General features: G+C 46.2%; 2 protein-coding genes across 5 annotated transcripts in view; both read left to right on the top strand.

Annotated features, from left to right (window-relative positions):
- LOC135400283 (beta-hexosaminidase subunit alpha-like) overlaps nucleotides 1–9,838 on the top strand; it is a 73,408-nt gene extending 63,570 nt beyond the window's left edge. For all 3 annotated transcript variants that reach the window (XM_064632082.1, XM_064632084.1, XM_064632083.1), the window contains exons 9-14: nucleotides 545–631; nucleotides 688–760; nucleotides 1,314–1,485; nucleotides 3,185–3,275; nucleotides 4,052–4,156; nucleotides 9,497–9,838. In XM_064632082.1, coding sequence (XP_064488152.1) covers nucleotides 545–631; nucleotides 688–760; nucleotides 1,314–1,485; nucleotides 3,185–3,275; nucleotides 4,052–4,156; nucleotides 9,497–9,569 — 601 coding nt within the window. In that variant the 3' untranslated portion in view covers nucleotides 9,570–9,838. The remainder of the gene's footprint in view (nucleotides 1–544; nucleotides 632–687; nucleotides 761–1,313; nucleotides 1,486–3,184; nucleotides 3,276–4,051; nucleotides 4,157–9,496) is intronic.
- Nucleotides 9,839–15,114: 5,276 nt separating this feature from the next.
- The window catches only part of LOC135400282 (beta-hexosaminidase subunit alpha-like), a 43,817-nt gene continuing 38,275 nt past the window's right edge, over nucleotides 15,115–20,656 (top strand). For both annotated transcript variants that reach the window (XM_064632081.1, XM_064632080.1), the window contains exon 1: nucleotides 15,115–15,805. In XM_064632081.1, the coding sequence (XP_064488151.1) occupies nucleotides 15,801–15,805 (5 nt within the window). In that variant the 5' untranslated portion in view covers nucleotides 15,115–15,800. The remainder of the gene's footprint in view (nucleotides 15,806–20,656) is intronic.

Genomic DNA, 20,656 nt, shown 5'->3' with positions numbered 1-20,656 from the left:
AAGAGGCGGTCTGGCAACAAGGGGTCTGAGAAAGGGAAAAGGAAAGAGAACATGGCGGAGGCGGCCGTACTACAAAAACGTGCTCCTAAGAAATCCATGTAATCCGCGTACTATAATGTTTTATTGAGTTGCTGAATAAACGGAAGGTAATGTCCAAAGAGGTCACCACACACGTCATCCCTTTCTGTCGCATCACCCGGTGCGGATCGCACCCCCCGCACCCCCTAGTGACGCCACTGGTCCCATGTTCTTGGGTTCCCAAGCGCTCACCATTCAAGCAACGAGTGGTCGTGAGCTTGTATAGTGTACTATCAAGCCACCATTTTTACTCGTATGGTAACTCGTGTTCGGTGAAATGTGGTCCGTGTGGTCTAGAAACATCGTCTCAAAGGCTACGTAGTTAGTTGTGCATAGGCGTTCCGCGCGAAGCGTCTCCGCAATGAGCTCAGGGGATACTTGCGGTTCTGTAATGGTCCCCTAGTCATATTCACCTCCCTCCCCCTCTAAAAAAAGCCTTCTTACACATGTCTTCTGGTATTCCTAGGAGATCCAACCCGAACATCACTGCTTTTATGAAACAGCAAGGCATGGAGGGCAACTACAACCAACTGGAACAGTTCTATGTTCAGAAGTACGAAATTTATACCATGGCGAGTAGCAATTACAGCACCTATTCTTTCTTCGCAGAGTCGTGAACTTAGTGGAAACGCTTCAGAAGAGCTATTTTGTGTGGCAAGAGGTGTTCGACAACGGCGTTCAGGTATGACACACGATTCTGCAACAGAGGTTATGATCATATCATGCCACATAGAATATGCACCCTTCGCTCGTGACAATAACGCACTTGGGATTGCCCTTGAGAGTGCCTTGGGATTGCCCTTGGGATTGCCCTTGGGATTGCCCACAGTGGCCGAGTCGCAGGTTATGGATAACGGCCACCTTAGCGTTCGTTAACGTGTCCTGAAATGTCAGCCCTCCTCAGTCTCAATGTGAGGGTATCCTGTGGGGGTGTATAGGTGTGCCGCACCATCAGACTGGCGTCCTCTGCCAGGTTCGATCCCACAAACTTGGGAATACAAAGCGGACAAAATTACATCGCTACGCGCCACTACCAAACCACGAGACATACAGGTCCTGTTGATCCTTTTGAAACTGTGAAGCTACACTATGCCGCCAATGCCGCACTTAAGATATACGAGAAGATGCCATGTGCGAATATTATCTTGGCAGTTCTGCCGCACAGCCAAAGCCCTGTGACAAGTGTTTAACGTGAAGTTTATTCGCACACGCACATTTTAATCGTTTCAATGTAGCTTGCAGAAGAAAGTATAATTCACGTATGGAAGGAACCTCATGAAGATGAGATGTGGCAAGTTACCAGCCAGGGTTTCCGAGTTTTGCTGTCATCGTGCTGGTACCTGGACTATATCTCCTACGGCGCAGACTGGAAAAAGTACTACCTGTGCGATCCCCAGGAATTTCACGGCAAGTTATACATTCCCTTCTGCACCGCTTCCGTTTTGTTGCCGAAACGACATCCGGTTTCGCAGCAAACACGGTGTGCGCCAACCGCTAGGGCGACTGGTACTGTTATCGCTTCTAATTTGAGGAGAGCGAGGACCGCATACGCCTTCTTATGGCAATTCAGATTGCAACAAAGACGCGCAGGCCTCCTATTTTCAACAAATCAGGAAAGTGAAAGCTATCATCCTCTGTGGTGACTGGTTCCGAGCGTCCTTAGTCGCAGAAGGACCGGAAGTCTTCGTGGCACCGAAAGTTGAAATGCGGCCTTGTTTATGTTTACACGAGAATGTCACGTTATACAAAATAGTTTATGTAGTTCTTTAGACGGCGGCGTAATAAGTTTCTCCAAAGCTGTCACAAAGAGGGAGGGAGAGAGAGAGAGAGAAAATACTACAAATGAAATATTTATCTCCTGTAACACTTGTAGCGACAGAATATCTTTAATGCTCACTGCTTCGTTGAGAGGGTAGTATCCATTATATTGGTAATGCACTTGATAGGCACGTTACGTAAGCGGGGAAGACACATTAGCCAAATCAAAGCGGCCCAAAAAGGTCATGTCGTCCTGCTACGAAGCTCTGTGGTTGCACGAATGCAATCCCAAGATTATCAAATTATTGTAATTTATTTATTTATTGTAGGAGTTTAATTTATTAAACTCCTATTGTACATTCGAGTTCAATTTGGAGGCCGCACAGGTTTATACAAATTATGTACAGCGTGCTATAGATAAAAATGCTGCTAACTTCAGGAAAGTCTATATCAATACTTAAAAGCAGGCACTCTCATAGTTCAGTTTGTACCGCAATACTCCAATCCCCTTACGTAATGTAAGCTTTCGAGAACGAGGAACACGGTATTCTATTATTATTAGCAGCATTAGGAGTAGCAAAACAAGTGGGAGACGAGTTCAATTTCTCCTCCTTTTTTTCCCTTACAAACAAACAAACAAATATTGAATTACGTACGTTGTCGTTTCAGCTCGTAGACGATATATTGCTTTACTCAACGACTGTTCGGAACGTTTTTATTATTGTTCATTTACCGTGGTGCCGTTCGCCATAAGATTCTGCGGTGTCACCTCATAAGCAAGCGGCCAACGCTGCTTGATGTTTTGCGTAACTGGATGCTGCGTTTTGGCACTGCCTATGAACATTTGACAAATAAGATAACATGTCTTTGAGGGAGAATGAACGCTCACGACTGAACATGAGTATAGTATACAGTACCAGACGTGTTTTTGCTCATCAAGTCTCTAACTTCCTACAAACTCAGCGATGGTCTGCCTTATTCTCACCTACACCAAGAAGCTTGCATTTTACTTTTATGTCAAATATTTTATCATTTAGAACATATCGTAGCCGGCAATATAATCTCAAATGTAAGCATGCGTGAAAGCGAATTTCGCACGCGTAATTCATCATTACTTGGAGGAGCTCAACCAGTTCCCTATAGCGTGCCCCACGGTATAAGAACCGCAAGAACAATATTCTCTAACGTTAGAAGATGTTTGTATTGTAGAAGTCGATGTTTGTATTCATCAGGAAAATCCAAACGGATCCTACCCATATCTTCTGTTATGCTGCAGTAACATGAGTAGTAGACAATTAACTGCTTTTAAAACACGAGTTTTTGTAGCGTTGGCACTGCGTATGTGTAGGCTCTCCGCAGCAGAACAGTCTTGTGATGGGAGGCGAAGCTTGCATCTGGGGAGAATACGTGGATGCATCGAACCTCATCAGCCGCACTTGGTGAGTCTGTACCTTGAAACAGAGTCAAACACAAGCATATTGAAACGTGATGACATAAAAAAAGGCCGCTCCACTACAGTGAACCCTGGTTATTATGACCCCCGTTAATCTGACATTCACGCTTTATGACCGAATTCGTGGGGAACGGTTTTTTCCCCATGTAAATCCTTCCCGTTAATATGACATTCCGCTTATCAGACTATGACCGAGATTTTTGGGCACAGCTGGGGTCAAAGACACTTATTATCCTCCCGTTATTATGACCGCGTCACGCACCCCTTTGAGTGGCTGCTTAAGTTTCTCAGGAACAAAGTGACACAGTTAAAGTGGGGCGCAAAGGATTAGGGTGACTCGAGGTGTTGTTGTCCTCAAGATTACTCATACCTCTTCTCGGATTGCTAAAGCAGTGAAGCACTGAAGGTTGCCTTATTCTTTTTTGAGCAACACAATGACATTAATAATGTTTGCGTGATCAATAATATTCTTGTACAGTTAGAAAAGCTGATCACTGCAAGCTACTCCAAGCAGTCATTGCTGACAGACTTTTTTGTATTAAATAAATTGTTGTACAGCATCATGCGTACGTTTTGTTCTGCCGTGCATGCCCTCTGGTCCCCACTGGACCGCTTTCTCGTTATTATGACAATTCGCTTTATGACCAAAATCTGCGGGAACGGACGCGGTCATATTAACGAGGGTTCACTGTACATGTATTTCTTGCGCATCCTTTCGGCGTGGCCTGATATCGTACTCATATACAAATGAATACTTCTTAGGCCCCGTGCATCCGCAGTAGCTGAGCGACTCTGGAGTCCCGCCTCCGCAAGCGACGTTGATGAAGCCACGCCCCGGTTCAAGAACCTGCGATGTCTCATGCTCAAGTATGTCCTTCAGGTCATAAGTGTTCTTGTGAATGGTGGGGACCAGGACGAAATGAAGGGGCATGCTCCTTCCAAAGGCGGGAGCAAGAACTGGCTGTAATATCTCGTATTACCTTGAGGCGAACTGCTGAGGTTAAAGGGACACTGAACAGCTCGCGAAAGTTCCTCGATTATACAATCCCATCCAATTATCCAGTCAACCCAGTTATCCAGTTATAATATTTAATGTACCTTGTGTAGATGTTTAATGTCCCTTTAATGTCATCTCGACTGTGAGCGTATCTAGTCCAGTCACCCAGCGCTCCTATACGAAGACGGCTTTATTGTAACTATCCATCCTCGCCCGCCGTCACAGAGAGGCTTGGCAACTCGATTCTGTAGTGCGCGGACGCATTGTCGTCCTAGTTAACAAATGTGCAGTTATGTTATTAGCCCGACCTCTTCATCCTTCATCATCACTCTCATCACTGCCCTTCCACCTCCTCACATGGCGCAGTCGACCCTCGAATCTCTGTTGCCTCAGTAACTAAGCCGGCCTCTACTGACGAAGATAGCGAGCGTTCACTTTTCGAGCGGCGAACCCTACCTCACACGGTGCAGCGGACAATCGAATCTCTGTTGCCTCAGCTTTACTGGTCGAGACAACAGGACCAAGCCCAGATCAGCCGGCCAGTTATTTTTGCCTTTACCGTTATTTTAAAGCGATCTCAATCAAGTCAAATGCAAGTCACTCTCCAACGCTAGTCTTATCGCAGAAGCAGCCGAGTCACAACTTCACAGCAGCCATAGTTTACACGGGAAACAACGGGTCAAGATGGACGCCCCTCTCATTTCTTCGAGAAACGTGGCGTCATCTCTCTCTCCTGGCTTCCCGAGACTCTCCTCACCCACTTAGCAAGCATAACATTGCATAACCAGGCGGAAACAAAGCCCACTCGTTGCCTGTGCGATTGCCTACACCAGATAACTTCGCCGTTCCCTGGCCTCTCGTCTTCCCCTCAGCGCAATGGCATCTCATCAATTGGGACGCTGTGTATCCAGTGTCGCTCAGCTTGCCGACCTCTCAGACGAAGCAACAAAACAAGAACTTCTTCGTCGTGACCTGTCACGACTCACAATGTGGTCGTCGAACTGTACTGATGCATCGACTTTTCGGTCATCTTCAAGAAGACGAAATGTCAGCAGTTCACCTTCAGCAACAACCCAGTCTAGAAAGGCGATACAGTCTTCGCTTCTTCAGCCCGAACAACTACTACAGCTATATCATCTCCAGCTTGGTGCACATCTGGAACAAGTTGTTCCACCGAAACCTCATTCATATCTTCACAGTCGCGTTCACTTCATAATGAAAAAGGAAGTGATACCAGGGACAAGGACAAGAACCAAACGAACGAACGAACGGCAGACTCTCAACTAACAGAACGTGTGGTTCCTGTTGTTGTCGCTGGCTGCTATTCCTTTTTTCATTATATACTGTTACCAACTACCCCGCCTTTCGACTCTCGTTCTCTTCTTCAGTTCGTCCTGTAGCAGCCATGTCGCTTCAGGGAACAACAATGTCAGACTTGTCGGAGTCCATCCACGTCTTTGAAGACAACCGCCGGCACTCATCAAACTCGTATTTGGTTGAAGGAAATCAAGCGTAAACGTCAGTTAGCACAATGGTCTGATGAAGCTCTTAAAGCCAAATTTCCCATAACTGACACGATGCTCTTGGGAGGAGACACGATGATTGGTCATCTTGGAATACTCTTCGAATCATCTTCAAGAAACTTCCAGGGCAGGCACGAAACGGCACATATCATCCCGGCGCATGCTGAAGAAGAAGCAAGAAGCTTCCAGACACATCGCCTGCTCTCTGGCAAACGCACGGGCTGTTTCTAGACCTTTCGGCGCGACGCTTAAATGCTTGTGCGCTCCAAGCTGGAACATTCATTCTTTGGACTCAGTTGTGTTCAGAGAGCTATCACTCTTGTGATTTTGCTAACAAGTAGTTTAATAAACCGTTTGCTGTTTATTCGACGACTCGCCGGCTCATTTCGCTTCGTGACATTTCTGCAACTCAATACAACTCAAAACCAAACCCTTCTCCAGATGCTCAACGATTTCAGTGAATGCTTCGCTTCATCGTCGAAAGTATGACAAACGCCCATTGCGAAGCACCGCATCATCGTCGACGAAAAGGCCCGTCCAATTAACCGCATACCGTACCGGGTCTCCTGCAAAGAGCGAGGAACGATCCGAACGCAAGTAGAAGAGATGCTAAGAGATGACATTATCGAGCCGTCGACCAGTCAGTGGGCATCGCCGGTGGTACTAGTGAAGAAGAAGGACGGAACACTCAGGGTTCTGCGTCGACTACCGGAAACTCAATGAGACAACGAAGAAGGACGTCTACCCGTTACCGCGCATCGACGACACGCTCGATCGCCTTCAAAACGCAAAATGTTTCCCTTGTTCAACGTCCTGGAAGACCAACTGCGACAAAGCAGAAGACAGCTTGGCCTGCCTGCAGAATTCGGTCCATTAGAACCCCCGAAACGCAAGAAGAAGATGACTGCGGAGACCAGCACCCAAGTGGCGCAACCTGTTGCCCCGCACCTCTACCAGAAATGTCACGAAGCGAAATGGGCCGGCGAGTCGTCGAATAAATAGCAAACGGTTTATTAAACTACTTGCTAGCAAAAGCACAAGAGTGATAGCTCTCTGGACACAACTGAGTCCAAAGAATGAATGTTCCAGCTTCGAGCGCACAAACATTTAAGCGTCGCCACGAAAAGTCTAGAAACAGCACGTGCGTTTGCCAGAGAGCAGGCGATGTGTCTGGAAGCTTCTTGATTCTTCTTCAGCATATGCGCCGGGATGAGATGTGCGGTTTCGTGCCTGCTTTGGAAGTTTCTCGAAGATGAGCCGTGGCAATACAGCTTTCCAGACACATTAAGGATGACTGTACTCTCACCGAACGGCAAGCTAAAGTAGCCGATTGCACTCAATCTCCAGGTCAATCAATCTATACAGCGCCACCTTCGCAACAATCAAGCTCCTCCTCGACCGGTGCCTATTACCGAAAAGCAGCAAATTCAATACCTCCTACAGTGCCTTCGTGGCCACAATATCATGGCAGCTATTGTGACCCAGCTCCCCAAAAACAATTAGCGACTTCATTGAGATTTGCCACCGACCTTGACAACAGCTTCTCACATGCCCGAAGAAATCATCGACCTACAGCCCACAGACTGAAAGTCATGCATCTCACGTACAGTTCACTCCAACTGGACCACAAGAACAAGTTGATAGTAGCTCTACAGTTGCCACTGCTTTCCTTCAGTGCAACGCAGGATCTCACTTCAAGTCTACTTGCAACACTGGCTCTAACAATGTTTCCAACCGTAGTCAGCATATATTTGCCGACCTACAACTGAACAGGAACAGAAGTACATGCATATACACGGACAGGAGGGAGCCCCAGCATTTCGCACCGGCCAGGATATCTCGTCACCTACATGTTACAGATGTAAAGACATGGACACTTAGCATTCAAGTGTTCTACCCGCGTCAACCAGCCTCATTTATTTCAAGCTCCACCACAAGCTACCCAGACTAAGCTACCCTGCTAAGCTATGCATCGCGACTTTCCGGTCGCGATGCATAGAAGCCCCCAACCGTCCTTGATGATTTCGAGCTACATTCTTCCTTGCTTGAGGCAACCGTCACTGGTGTTGTCAAATATGACGCATTTCCAGACACAGGCTCTAAGCTATATATGAGTTCTCGATGAGTTGAGCCTCTGCTTGACGTAGCCGGAAGACAATCCGTCTTCCACCTTCGGCGTGGTAAGTCACGAGATCACCATTGGGAATATCTTTGCCTTAGGCAAAGCAGCAGCCCTTGACTACAGCATTCTGCACCGGATTATAGGTGAAGGTTGGTTCGAGACAGCCTTGACGCGTTTGATTTTTGAGGCACCCAAACCAAGGTGCCTGCAACACGTCCCTTCTGTTACCAGTGTCCAACCGAATCAGAATATCGTACCTCGTATGGCAAATGCTGTGGTTCTTCAAAGATCTTGCTTCGCCTGCAGTGTTGATGTCCCCAAATCCAAAGACTATCTTCGAATAGATCCTCTGCTTTCTGAGCAGGACCTACACTGTCAAGCCTTTTACCAGGGATTATGCCTCTGTGAACCTGAGATTAATGCCACCACACAGACCTCTGTCCAGTCCACCGGTGTTAACACGACTGCAGTTCACAACGAGCGTTCACAAGCCTTCATTGGGGGTCAGCTATCACGCAGCCGAAAGTCCGAAGTTCAGTCAGTCTCGGAAGGGCATCATCCAGTATTCTGACGTCATGAAGACCTAGGTTACCACAGAGGTCTCCAGTACCGTATTGACCTCCTGCAAAATGCGACACATTATAGCCGTAGTCCTTATCAGTATGCCCCAGATAGAAAAATTTATGGAAGAGCAAACAAAGAAGCTACTCGCACAGCCTGGACCGTCAGCCTGGACCTGGACGGTCCTTGAAGGAGCTAACCTGAACGCCTCAGCTTCTCAGATGCTACACCCTTTGCTGACTTCGGTTTTTGCTCTCTTTTATTTCTAAGCCTTATGAAACGAAATTCATACGCGTAAAAATATACACTTATGCATCTCTAAGGCAAATGCTGCGGCCGAACAACGATCCATATCCCGAACGCACAGCTTCGCGAATGGACTGAACCTAAGCGCCCGCAGTCCCCGTGCAGGAAATACTCCCCGATGGCGCCACAGTCGCTACAAAATGGCCGCGCGGTAGGGACGGCGAAAATTCTGGTCTATACGGCGGTGCTTTTGTAACTACCCTCCTCGCCGTCAGAGAGAGGGTTGGCGACTCAGTTCGGACGCACCGTCGCCCTAGTTAATAAATGCAGTATACCCAAGCCGCTTCATCCTTGATCATCACTCTGATTATCGTGCCTCCCCATCCTCACAAGAGACACGACAGACACGTAAATTAAATTCCGTGTGGTCTTATCTCACACCTCATCTATGGGAAGTCGAAGTAGACGAATATGTTTATATTCCCTGGGGCCACACCACAGAAATCTTCACGGCGTTGCCCTTAAAGAGTGCACCAAATTAAAATATAACGACATCGTTTCCTATGTGCAACGTCAAGATGTGGCTCCTGCTTTTTCTGAACACTTGCACACTTATAATTTCCTCTTGGAAGTCTATAGCAGGAACAACACAAGTCGCATTGTTCCCTGCAAAGAAAGAAAGAGGAAACTGCGCATGGAGTACTGTCTTTCTTTCCTTATGAATAATTTCTGACTCTCCCCCTTTATGGTACTTTCAGACGTGGACTCACACCTGAACCGCAGGAAGGACCTGGATTCTGCCCATGCGACTACGTCGTGAAGCATCCTTAGGCGATGAACATCAGGCAGTTTAGCGCTAATGGGCGCAAGGTTATTTCTTCGAGGAGGAAGATTCTAACAGCTTGTTTAATGCTGCTCTCGGATGACTGGGTTTAAATGACTCTGGGTTTAATGACACAAAGGCGGCAATCGATCATATATCATCGTCATATCATCGTCCCAAACTGAATCCTCAGAGCATGATGTGGATAGGTGAATACAGAACAAAAAACTGCTGCGACAAATCAAAGTGAACGACATAAATAATCCGTTGGTATACATCACTGTGTCAGCAACTTATTCTCTGCCCATTGTCCTGTAAGCATCCCGAGCAGGGAAGCGAAGACGACAGTAAAACGCTATGCGACCAGGTGAGCTGCCCGTGCAGCTCCCCAGTTTCCTCTCTCTCTCTCTCTCCTACTAGCCGTGAAGCCACCGAATTGGTCCCTCTCCCAAATAAGGGGGTAACAGCTCAACGTGAGTCGCACATAGTTTCTTTTGTGGACCAATGTTGGTCGAGGAATACTCGCCGAATGATGCCTTCTGATTGGACAGACACTTCGTCACGTGGTTTCTCAAACTTCCTCCTCTGCCCTGTGCAGAGACAAACTGTATAGCGTAATGCGAAACCCCAAGGAGGTCCAAATATCCTGAGTCCGAGCAATGTAGCCCTTTCCTTCAACTTACCACATAAAAGAATTAGGTGAAGGTTATTGCATTCAACACGGCGGCCACAAGTTCTTGGAAATCATCCGGCGGACTTTGGAGTCGTGTCCAGAAATCATTTGTACTTTTACACTCGACCCCGTTAAAGCACCGGTAAACTGGCTTTTGAACGTTGTTTAATCAACTCAAGCAATCTATCAAGAGCGATCGTGCTGCAGCAGTGCTTACTGAACGTTCTCCCATCACTGCGCGGTTCAATTTACAAAAGCGGCTTAAAAGTCAGCCCTGTGGGGAGGTGCACGGCTGCATGACCTTGCTACGCATATTGTGACACAACGTTTGCAAGGGGACCTTTCACTTACAGGCTAGTCGTATCAGAGGCATCAACAATGTTGTTAGCAGCATCAGCATAAAGAAAGCCGTCTTCAGGAAGAAAATTATGTAAATCATTAATATATACATTAGAAATGAAAACGGGCCTAGGGTAGAACCCTGAGGAACGCGAGTAATCAAAGCCTTTAGCTCAGATTATATAGCCAGCAATTGATACGAATTGTTCAGATAGCTCTTTAATAGACTCAGAGGAAGACCTCGTATAACATATCGTTCGGCTTTTTGGAGGAGAATACTGTTGATTAGTTAAATCAAAAGCTTTCCTTAAATCTACGAAAATCCCCATTGTCAGTAGTTTCTCCTCAATGTTCTTTTTTAACTTTTTCTGTGACATTTATAAGTGCCAGAGCGAAAGCCAAACTGGAAATAATGGAACAGATCAAGTTTTTCAAAGAAAGTTTCATGTCTTATGTATACGAGTTTTTCAAACACCTTGCTGAGAGGTGAAAGTAGTGAAATGGCACGATAGTTGGACACATCCACTCTACTTCCTTTCTTATAAATGGGAATAACTTTCGCTGCCTTAAGCGCGCCAGGAAGTATTCCCTGAGAAAAAAAATGCATTGGTTATAGCTGACAGAGGATCAGCAACTAAAGGAGCAAGTCGTTACAATAGCACAGTGGACATGCCATCATGCCCCGGTGATTTCGAGGGTTTAAGAGAATCAATAACCGATATAACCTTTTCGGCGGTTGATGGTTCAAGGAAAACACTATGCGGATTAAAGGGAGGAAGAGGGGTGACTGGCCACTCCTACTCAGTATAGGTACACGATAAACCACGCTAGTGAAATAATCGTTTAATTTCAGCTGGATCAGTCAGCAAGTCACCGCTCTGGGACAGGAGTGACGCAACCATATCGTTCCGAGTATTCTTGTTCAGCAAAGCACCGTTTATCATGTTCCAGATAGCCTTGGAGTTACGCCGGAATTCCCTGATAACCTTAATAAAGTATTCTTGTTTCGCAGATTGGAGCATGTTTCTGAGAACGTTATTATAAGTATTATATCGGGATCGAAGACAGGAGTTTAACGATGATCGCCGCATCTTGACATAGAAATTGTTTTTATGTTTGATACTAAGATGACCTTAGTGATCCATGGCTGCCGAATTATACCACGCTTGGATACGGCAGATGTGGAAGACGATCTGGTGATCATACTACGAGGGTGGTTTCATAAGTTTCCGGCCCGACCAACTTTTAATAGTCATAGAGACGAAACAAGTGTATCACTTTTCGACATAGTCACCCTTAACTTCGATGCACTTTTGACACCTTTCAACCAGCATTCTTATACCCTTGAAAAAATAGTCCGAAGTTTTGTCCGCAAAATGCTGGAAAACTGCCTCTTGCACCTCAGTATCATCACTATATCACTATCGTTCGACAGGAAGTAGTCACTCTGTGCCAAGTCTGGTCTGTAGGGTGGGTGGTGGATTTCTTTGAAGCCGCACTCCTTCAGTGCAGCCTTGGCAACAGAAGCATTGTCCTGGAGCAACCGGACACCTCCACTCAACCTGCCGCGTCTCTTTTCCTTGATGGCGTCTCGCAGTCGGTGCAGGAGTGAAGCATAATAAGTCGCATTCACTGTGGTGTTCCTCTCTTTGAAGTCGATGAGGAGGATCCCGTGACAATCCCAAAATATTGTTGCAATGATCTTCTTTGTGGGTTGTGTGACCTTGGCTTTTCTTGGGGGTGCTTCTCCTGGTTTGCGCCATTCCATCGACTCCTTTTTCGAAAGGGGATCATGGTAGAGCACCATAGTCTCATCCCCTGTGACAATTGACTTCAATATTTCTTCTTCGTTCTCTTGACAGAGTTCCAAAAACTCTTTGGCACAGACGACGCGCTGTTGCTTTTGAAGTGACGAGAGAAGTCGTGGCACCCATCTCGCACTGACCTTTTTCATGTGAAGGCCCTCGGCGATCATGCGAAAAACGGTTGTTTTGGAAAGTCCCAGCCTTTCTGAGATTTGCTTCACCTTCAGACGCCTGTCGCCCAGCACTTCCTCCTCGACAAGAGACAAATTTTCTTGTGTCACCACTTCCACTGGACGACCATCGCGTGGATCATCTTCAATGGACTCTCGCCCCAGTCGAAACTGCTTAGCCCAGTCTTCTACCGTTGTGTACGGGGAGGCAGATCTCGGCCCTCTGCGATGCTTGCGAAGTGGTTGCGGACACATCACACCTCCTGCTGACCTGCCCCAAGTACACCAACCATCGCGATACCCTTTTCCGCTGCCTCGAACGTTTCGGGCACAACCAGCTCACGCTGGCCGCACTTCTTGGCCCTGTGCCTCAGCACCAACAGTGGGCCGTCACAACTGCCTTACTGCACTTTCTGAAGTGCACTGGCCTGGCCTCTAAGCTCTGAGCTGCGCGCTCCAGGAGCCTCACCTTCGTTTTCTTTCTTCTTCTTTTTTTTTCTTCTCTTTCTTCTTTCTCCGTTGTTTTTTTTTCCTTCCCTTCTTTCTTTTCGTTTTTGTTTTTCCTCCTTTTTACGGAGACTCACCTTTTCCTCTTCGTCCTTTCCTTTCTATTTATTCTTCGTTTTCTTTTTATTTTTTTCAAATGGAATAGCATGCCGACCTTGGTCTGGCAGACCTTTCCTTTCAATAAATATATATTCCCCCCCCCCCCCCCCCCCCCCGTTGTGTACGACGGAGAGGCTTCCCTGTACACGTTGTCCAGTCGCGCTTTAATTTCTTTAGGCGAAAGTCCCTCTTTTGTCAAGAATGCACCGAATGACCGTTTTTCCGACCGTGAGTCCGAATGACACGTTTTTTGAAACACCCTGTATTATATACAAGGTGTTTCAAAAAACGTGTCATTCGGACTTTATAAAAAAACGGGGCGACGGAAAAATACGGGGTAAACGGCATTTGTGTGGCAACTGAATTTGCCATCTTTCAAAAATATTTTCATTTGATTTTAATTAAAAGAAATTGAATTTCTTTAATTGAACTCGAAAATTTTCCAAGTCAACCTAGCGTGTTTTTTTTTTGTTCTTTTTTTTTACAGAATTAGAGAGCCCGTAGCGAACTTAGTAGGATCCACCAAGAAATTCGCTCGATATTGCAAATAGAACTGCCCAAAAAAAGTCCCGAAATTGAGGCTTCAGAGTTTCGGGTATTCAACGGCGCTCAAAATCAGTCGCAAAGACGCGCGGAGAGCCTGACATGCTCCTGCCCGCACAAAGCTAGTACAATTTATCGCCGAACCGGCGTGCAGCACAAGACGTGCCGATAACAAGGCGGTTGACATTGCACCATAGACTCTTAGAAATGATGGTGGTGGTGGTGGTGGTGATAGGGCTTGCCGTTGTCGGCCTCACGTATGTGGGCAACGTCACGACTCACGCCCTGGGGGAATGTGCGTCCTGGGCCGACTTCTAAGGGAACTGTGCCGACATACGTCTGAAAGCGTCTGAGGAAAACCTCTTAGAAATGAACTTCACCGCATAGCACGCACTTAGCCAATCATAATCTCGAATGATATCGTTATCTGCCCTGATTTGTTGAAAACGGGAGGCGTACGCCTTTTTTGTGACAATTATGAACAGCATAAGTGTCACAAAAAAGGCGCACGCCTCCCGTTTTCAACAAATCGGGGCAGATAACGATATCATTCGAGATTATGATTGGCTATGTGCGTGCTATGCGGTGAAGTTCATTTTTAAGAATGTACGTTGATAAGCGGCAAACAAAAATGATTCCGCCTCTTTTTTCGCGCCCTCTTTTTTTTTCGACCTTCTATCTTTCATGGGGGCAGGAGCATGCGCTGCTCTCTGTGCATCTTTGTGACTGATTTGGTGCGCCGTTGAATACCCGAAACTGTGAAGCCTCAATTTTGGGAATTTTTTTGGGCAGTTCCATTTGCAATATCAAGCGGATTTCTTTGTGGATCTGACTAAGTTCGCTACGGGCTCTCAAATTCTGTAAAAAAAAACGTTAGGTTGACTTGGGAAATTTTGGAGTTCAATTAAAGAAATTCAACTTATTTTAATTAAAATCAAACGAAAAAATTTTTGCAAGACGGCAAATTCAGTTGCCACACAAGTGCCGTTTACCCCGTATTTTTCCGTCGCCCCGTTTTTTTATAAAGTCCGAATGACACGTTTTTTGAAACACCCTGTAGAGTGACGCGTGTAGGTCATATTAAAGTTAGAACTATGATTATTTTCGTGATTTGACAGATTTACACGTAAGGTGGGTAGTCACTCTTAAGATGAGTCTTATTAGTTGGATTCCGTTATCTAATAACCACTGTCTTGGTCATGGTCTACACTCTTAGAAATGAACTTCACCGCATAGCAGGCTCCTAGCCAACCGTCATCTCGAATCGTCCCTTATCTTCCCTGATTTGTTGACAACGGGAGGCGTACGCCTTTTTTGTGACACTTATGCTGTTCATAATTGTCACAAAAAGGCGTACGCCTCCCGTTTTCAACAAATCAGGGAAGATAACTATATCATTCGAGATGATGGTGAACCTGCTATGCGGTGAAACTCTCTTTTTAGAGTGTACGAGATCGTCTCTTTAACGTGCCCCGCCGTCAAGAGCTTTCTAACGCACGTGTTTATGAGAACTTTGAATTTTCTTCACGGGTTGATATACGAAGAATACGAGAGCGTGTGAAAACGTGAACGTGTACAGTATGAGCGCATAAATGTTTTGGAGCAGCCTGCGTCACCGTGAGTGCTCCGCTTCAGACTTCCTCGGCAGCTATTGCAAGAAAGCCAGGTACTGTACGCCGTTGAACTACACTCACCAACTGAAATTCTTTGCATATACGGATCGCATTACCTTCGTTGCTGAAGCGATTGCTGTTGCAGAACAACTTGTGACGAAATTACAGCAACAAACAACAAATCGACAGGTGAAGTCGATAGATCCACCTAAGCAATATTCCTAATATCACCACACTATTCGCGTCACCTGAATTCACGTATTATTCACCTCCAAGTTACGGTGAATTGGGTGAATTAACCGCTGTATGAACCAAATATGTCACGGTCGCGAGTGCAGAGCACGTAAACCATACGAGTACGCTGGCAATACGAGTACGCTGGTATGGAAGTGTCGCTGAATGCAGACGCGGACTTTGACACCTAGACGTCATAGAATCCCGGAGAAGCAACTGTGAGAATCAATCAGACGCTTAGCCGGGAGGGTCCAGAATGTTGTGAGTATTAGCCTCTTTTTCTCCTTCTCTGAAGGAATGTTTTAAACGAGTCCGCGAGCGGGGGGCTACCGTACTGAGGAGTAACTTTTTCTGCAGCGTTGAATGAGCTGATGCATCTCGAATTCTTAAACAGGGAAGCATTAGCAGACTCCTACACTATAGTAATGAGGCGTCGGCAGATCGTTTAGAAGCAGTGGCAAAAATGCTAGGGGAGTCATCTACAACAGAGTTGCCGAATTAAAATTTCGGAATTGGAATGATTCCGGAGTGATGCCCCGTTTTTAGCGCACCGGAACGGAATGGGAATGGAGTTAAGTCACCAGCTGTTGGGAATGGGATTTGAATGGAGTTAGACATGGTTGGGGCCGGATCGAATGGCCAGCGAATGGTGTTAAATTGCAGGCCTCCAGCACGCTGGGTTTTGAGCAGGCTTGTGCGTAACGCGTTACTAGTAATTACGGTACTTGTAATCAAATACTTTTTTGAGTAATTGTTCGAGTAATCAGTTACTTTGCTGTCAAAGTAATTTTTCGAGTAATCAATTACTTTCCGGAGTAATCGATTACTCAGTAACAAGCAGCTCGTGCTGTCAGCCTTTGTTGGGCCGTTCTATACTATAGCAAGCGGACGTCATTGTAATAACGTTCTGGAATTTCAGGGTCTCTCTCCCTAATCTCTTCCTACACCAGTGGGGGTTTAGTGAGTCATGGGGAAGTTCTACGTGCAATCTTCTTCCACAATCGGGTTAACGTCTTCCCGGGCGATAAATACAGTAGACGTAAGATCTCCCTGTCGTGCGCGTTTTTGCTTTTTGTGTTATTTTAGCTGCTCCACCGTTGAACCTTTTTTTTTTCTTTTATGCGGCACACAAAGACGGGTATAATTTGCGTGAATGCAGAGTAACGACCGGAGTAACGCGTTACTTTTCTACTCGTTACACAGTTACATTTGGAGTCGAGTAATTGGTAACGGTAATCAATTACTTTTGGCGTAGAAGTAACGGTAACGGTAATCAATTACTTTCTTCGAGTAACGGGCACAAGTCTGGTTTTGAGTGGAGGCCACTCAAAGTAAGTGTCTGGCAATCATTCAACCGAAGGTCGTCTATAGTTTCGGATTACAATGGAAGAAAAACGTCCACATTTCGGACGCTGCACGTGCAGGCAATCTTGCTCGTAAACGCCAGAGGAACATAAAATTCATCAAAATAAAGCAGTATACGATTTTTAGTTCGTTGGCTGTTGGTGGGATATCTGGTATCCCGTTACATGTTTCGTGTTTTTTTCTTTTTTTTTTTTCTTTTTTGCACTGATCAGTGCACCAGTTAATAAGTTAGAGTGCACCACTTTAGTCGCGGAGTAGGAATACGAATTTCCTTTTATTGGGTGGAATGGAGAATGAGCCTCGCGTCTTCATCCCGAGGAGTTAAAAGGAATGGAATTTCGACTCGCGGCCACTCCTCGGAATGGAATTGAAATTGAATGGATCGACCCATTCCGCAACACTGATCTACACTGCATGGAAACCTTGTTGCAAACTGCGAATTTGTCGCTAGATGTAGATATACAGGGTGTTCAAAATTAAGCTTTCACGAGCGCTACGCAAACACAGCGATGACAGGAAACCGGATGACAACTTTACGCTATACTTCTGTAAGAAACAGGTGCTGCTAATCATGTAGCACCTGTTTCTTACTCAAGGAACAGAAAAAGTAGCACCAGTTTTCTTTTGTTCGCATGTTTATAAAGAGCTAGTGAAAGCTTAATTTTGAACACCCTGTATTTGGCGGGGTACGTCCCCCCCCCCCCCCCCCCCCCGCGCTTTATTGTGTTGTTTCTTGTTTTCCCTTTTTTGATTCTGGGTCTTTTCGATGTGCTTGTACGGGCTGTCCATGTTTATGTGTCTTCAGATTATACCAATATTGGGGTAGCTTGCCCTGCCCGCGTCAGAAATAACATCTTTATGATTTTCTCTGTAGTACCTAATGTCACGGTTTCGCAGCGGAAACTGCTCTATTGCAAAGTTCCCTTCGATAATGGCCGACTGTGAAGTAGAGGTCGGTTGCTCTGTTACGTAAATACGGCAAGGATCTATCGAAAAACCGCACAACGAGACCGCATCGTACGACCAAGATACCTCGCTGAACTCCTGCACATAATCTGAAATATAGGGCAGTTTAAGTATACGCCCAGTCAGACTTGCTCCCCCCCCCCCCCCCACACACAATACCTTGTGTAATATAAAAATTCAACACCTACTGGCTCAAAGTCAGATATTGAAGCGCATATAACCAGCAAAATTAATGTTCAGTAACTCGTCGTATTCTTCACATTCCATGTGAGAAAGACAGAAATAGAAATAAATAAAATAATAGTTAGTTCTTAAATAGGAAAAAGAACTGCGTCCGTTTTTTACGAAACTAAAAAAAACACCTTTACCTAAAGCAGACACCCAAATTTGCAAGGTGCATTGCCACCTACTTAAAGTCATTCTTTTTAATTGTACATTTAGCTATAACGGGGACTAACGGTGACAACTTCTGTCTCTGTCCCCGTAATGCCTGGCGCGTCCATGTTTCCCATTAATAAAGACAAAAAGTTGCTTAAATAGCTATCCGTTGCCAAAGGCGTTGCGTTTCGTATTCACAAGACGTTTAAACGACCTTGACATCACGATCAGCCGCTTCATTTTAACAAAACGCTTAAACGTTTCACAGTAACGACACGTTTAAACGTTTTGTATTAACAAAACCTTTGAACGTTTCGCATTAAACAAAACGTTTAAACGCTTCATAAGGAAACGTTTTCCATACTATACGTTAATCTAAACGGCGTATAAAACGTTTAAGGCTGGTTCACACTGTCACGTTTACGCTTGCGTCTACGGGTTACGGGCGCTTACGGTGGGGGTTGCCATGACGACGCAGAGACGGCGCCCGCAAGATCGTTTCCGCAAGGTGTTGAAGCAACTTTTCTTCCGCAAGCTCCGTAACCGTAAGCGCACTGACCAATAGGATGGCAGAAAAGTTCGGATGCCGCGCAAGCGTTTTGTCTCGCGCGTCTCTTTGCATAGATGGCGAAAACAATGGATGTCTTAGAAGCTCTTATTCTCCTAGTTGAGAAGTTTCCCTGGCTATGCAATAGCAAAAGAAGCGACTACAGGGATGTCACGAAAAAAGAAAACTCATGGATGACAATTAGCAAAGCAGTGGGTCTGTCAGGTGATATCTTTACTCAATGAATCTGTCCGAAGTAGCGAGTTGTACGTTGCACTGTCGACGATGGCGTTAAGTTAAGAACATTAACAGTTAAGAACATCGTCAAGGAATGTCTCATCTGATCTTCCAAAGCAGCCGGCACCGGGGTGCTCGACGCTGGACGCCATGCTAGTCTGTGGCTCTATTTCACTTTTCTTCGGAAGGATGGCGCTCTAGGAGGCCGCTCCTCATTGGCGCCGAAACGTAGTAATGTGAACGATGGAGGAACGTAGCCGGCAACGAGATGGGTACTACGTAAGCGCAACCCGTAGCCCGTAAGCGCGAACGTGGCAGTGTGAACCAGCCTTTAGACGGAAACGTCTTAATCGAAAATCACAAAAACGTGTTAGATCCCGAGCCCTAGTCCGAACAGATGAAAATTACTCAGTGCGAGGTCCGGTGAGTACAGCGTATGTGGTATGCACTCGAAACGCAGATTTATGATTCTGTCCGCTATCGTATGTGCATGCCGTGTGGGTGCTCGTATTGTCGAGCTACAGCAACACACCACAGCTCCACGACTCTCACAAACCACGAGTCTTTGACCGGATTGTAGGCTTCAAGTTGTTCTCAACCAGGTCAGGGAGTGATGCGCTGTTCACAGTGAGCCCTTTGACCACGTAATGTTCGACTATTGGGTCTTTATGGCCCCAGAAGACCGTGAGCGTGAGCCTGTGCACACCGTTGGAGCTTCCAGAAACTTGTTTGGACTTGGTGACGCAGTGTACTGCAACTCCTTGCTTGCTCTGTTGGTCTCTGCTTCGGCGTAGTGGATCCGGCGCTTGTAACCAGTGACAATGCGTCGAAGAAGATCGTGTTCTTGGCCTTCAGAGCGTCGCAGTAGCGTCTCGCAAGTATCGACACGCCGCTCCTTGAGGTCCGGGAAATGTTATTTTGCTACCCACCTGGAGGATACGTTGTGGTATACTGCAGAATGTCATGTATGACATAATGCGCCGAGCCGTGATAAATGTTCCATTCTTCAGTTACTTCGTCGATGAGACGCGGGTTTCCGTGTATAAGCCGTTCGATTCCAGAGATTGTGCTCGACGCATCGAAGAGTGAACCCAGCCGGAGCGAGGTGCGTTAGCCAAGCTTAACACTCCACTTTGCAACATTATGTGTCACTCTTCTTCTGTGTCATGTGACACACGTGCCCCTTCATACTGCTTCAACATTCTGCTATGAATATCCGCAGGCTTTTCGCTCTCTGCACCCAAAACTCGAGTCACCGAACGCTGCTCCTTTCCTGGTGTATGCTAAAATGTGGCCACATTGAAGAGAGCCGCATAACAGGGCGGCCGTACTGAAAGTGCTATGGTCACGTAACGTTCCCAAGAAGCCGCCCTGCATGAGTACACGACTTCCTCTATTGGCGGACAAAATATATCTGCAGCGTAGCAGCCTATATGACGGAATTTCATTTTTGGTACGGTTGAATTGCAGTTACTGTTTGGCGCCTGCCTCGTATTTCACAAGTTCTAGTATGCATAGCCCGACACTTCTGCACACCTCCGCCAAGTGCTGTACGTAGCGGCAGCACAAGTGGTACTGTAACCGTATTCGCTACTTTTTCGGAGAAGCGGAGTAGCGAT

This window comes from Ornithodoros turicata, chromosome 7 (assembly GCF_037126465.1).
Source record: "Ornithodoros turicata isolate Travis chromosome 7, ASM3712646v1, whole genome shotgun sequence".
NCBI classification, from domain to species: domain Eukaryota; kingdom Metazoa; phylum Arthropoda; class Arachnida; order Ixodida; family Argasidae; genus Ornithodoros; species Ornithodoros turicata.
This window is presented reverse-complemented; position numbering and strand designations above follow the sequence as displayed.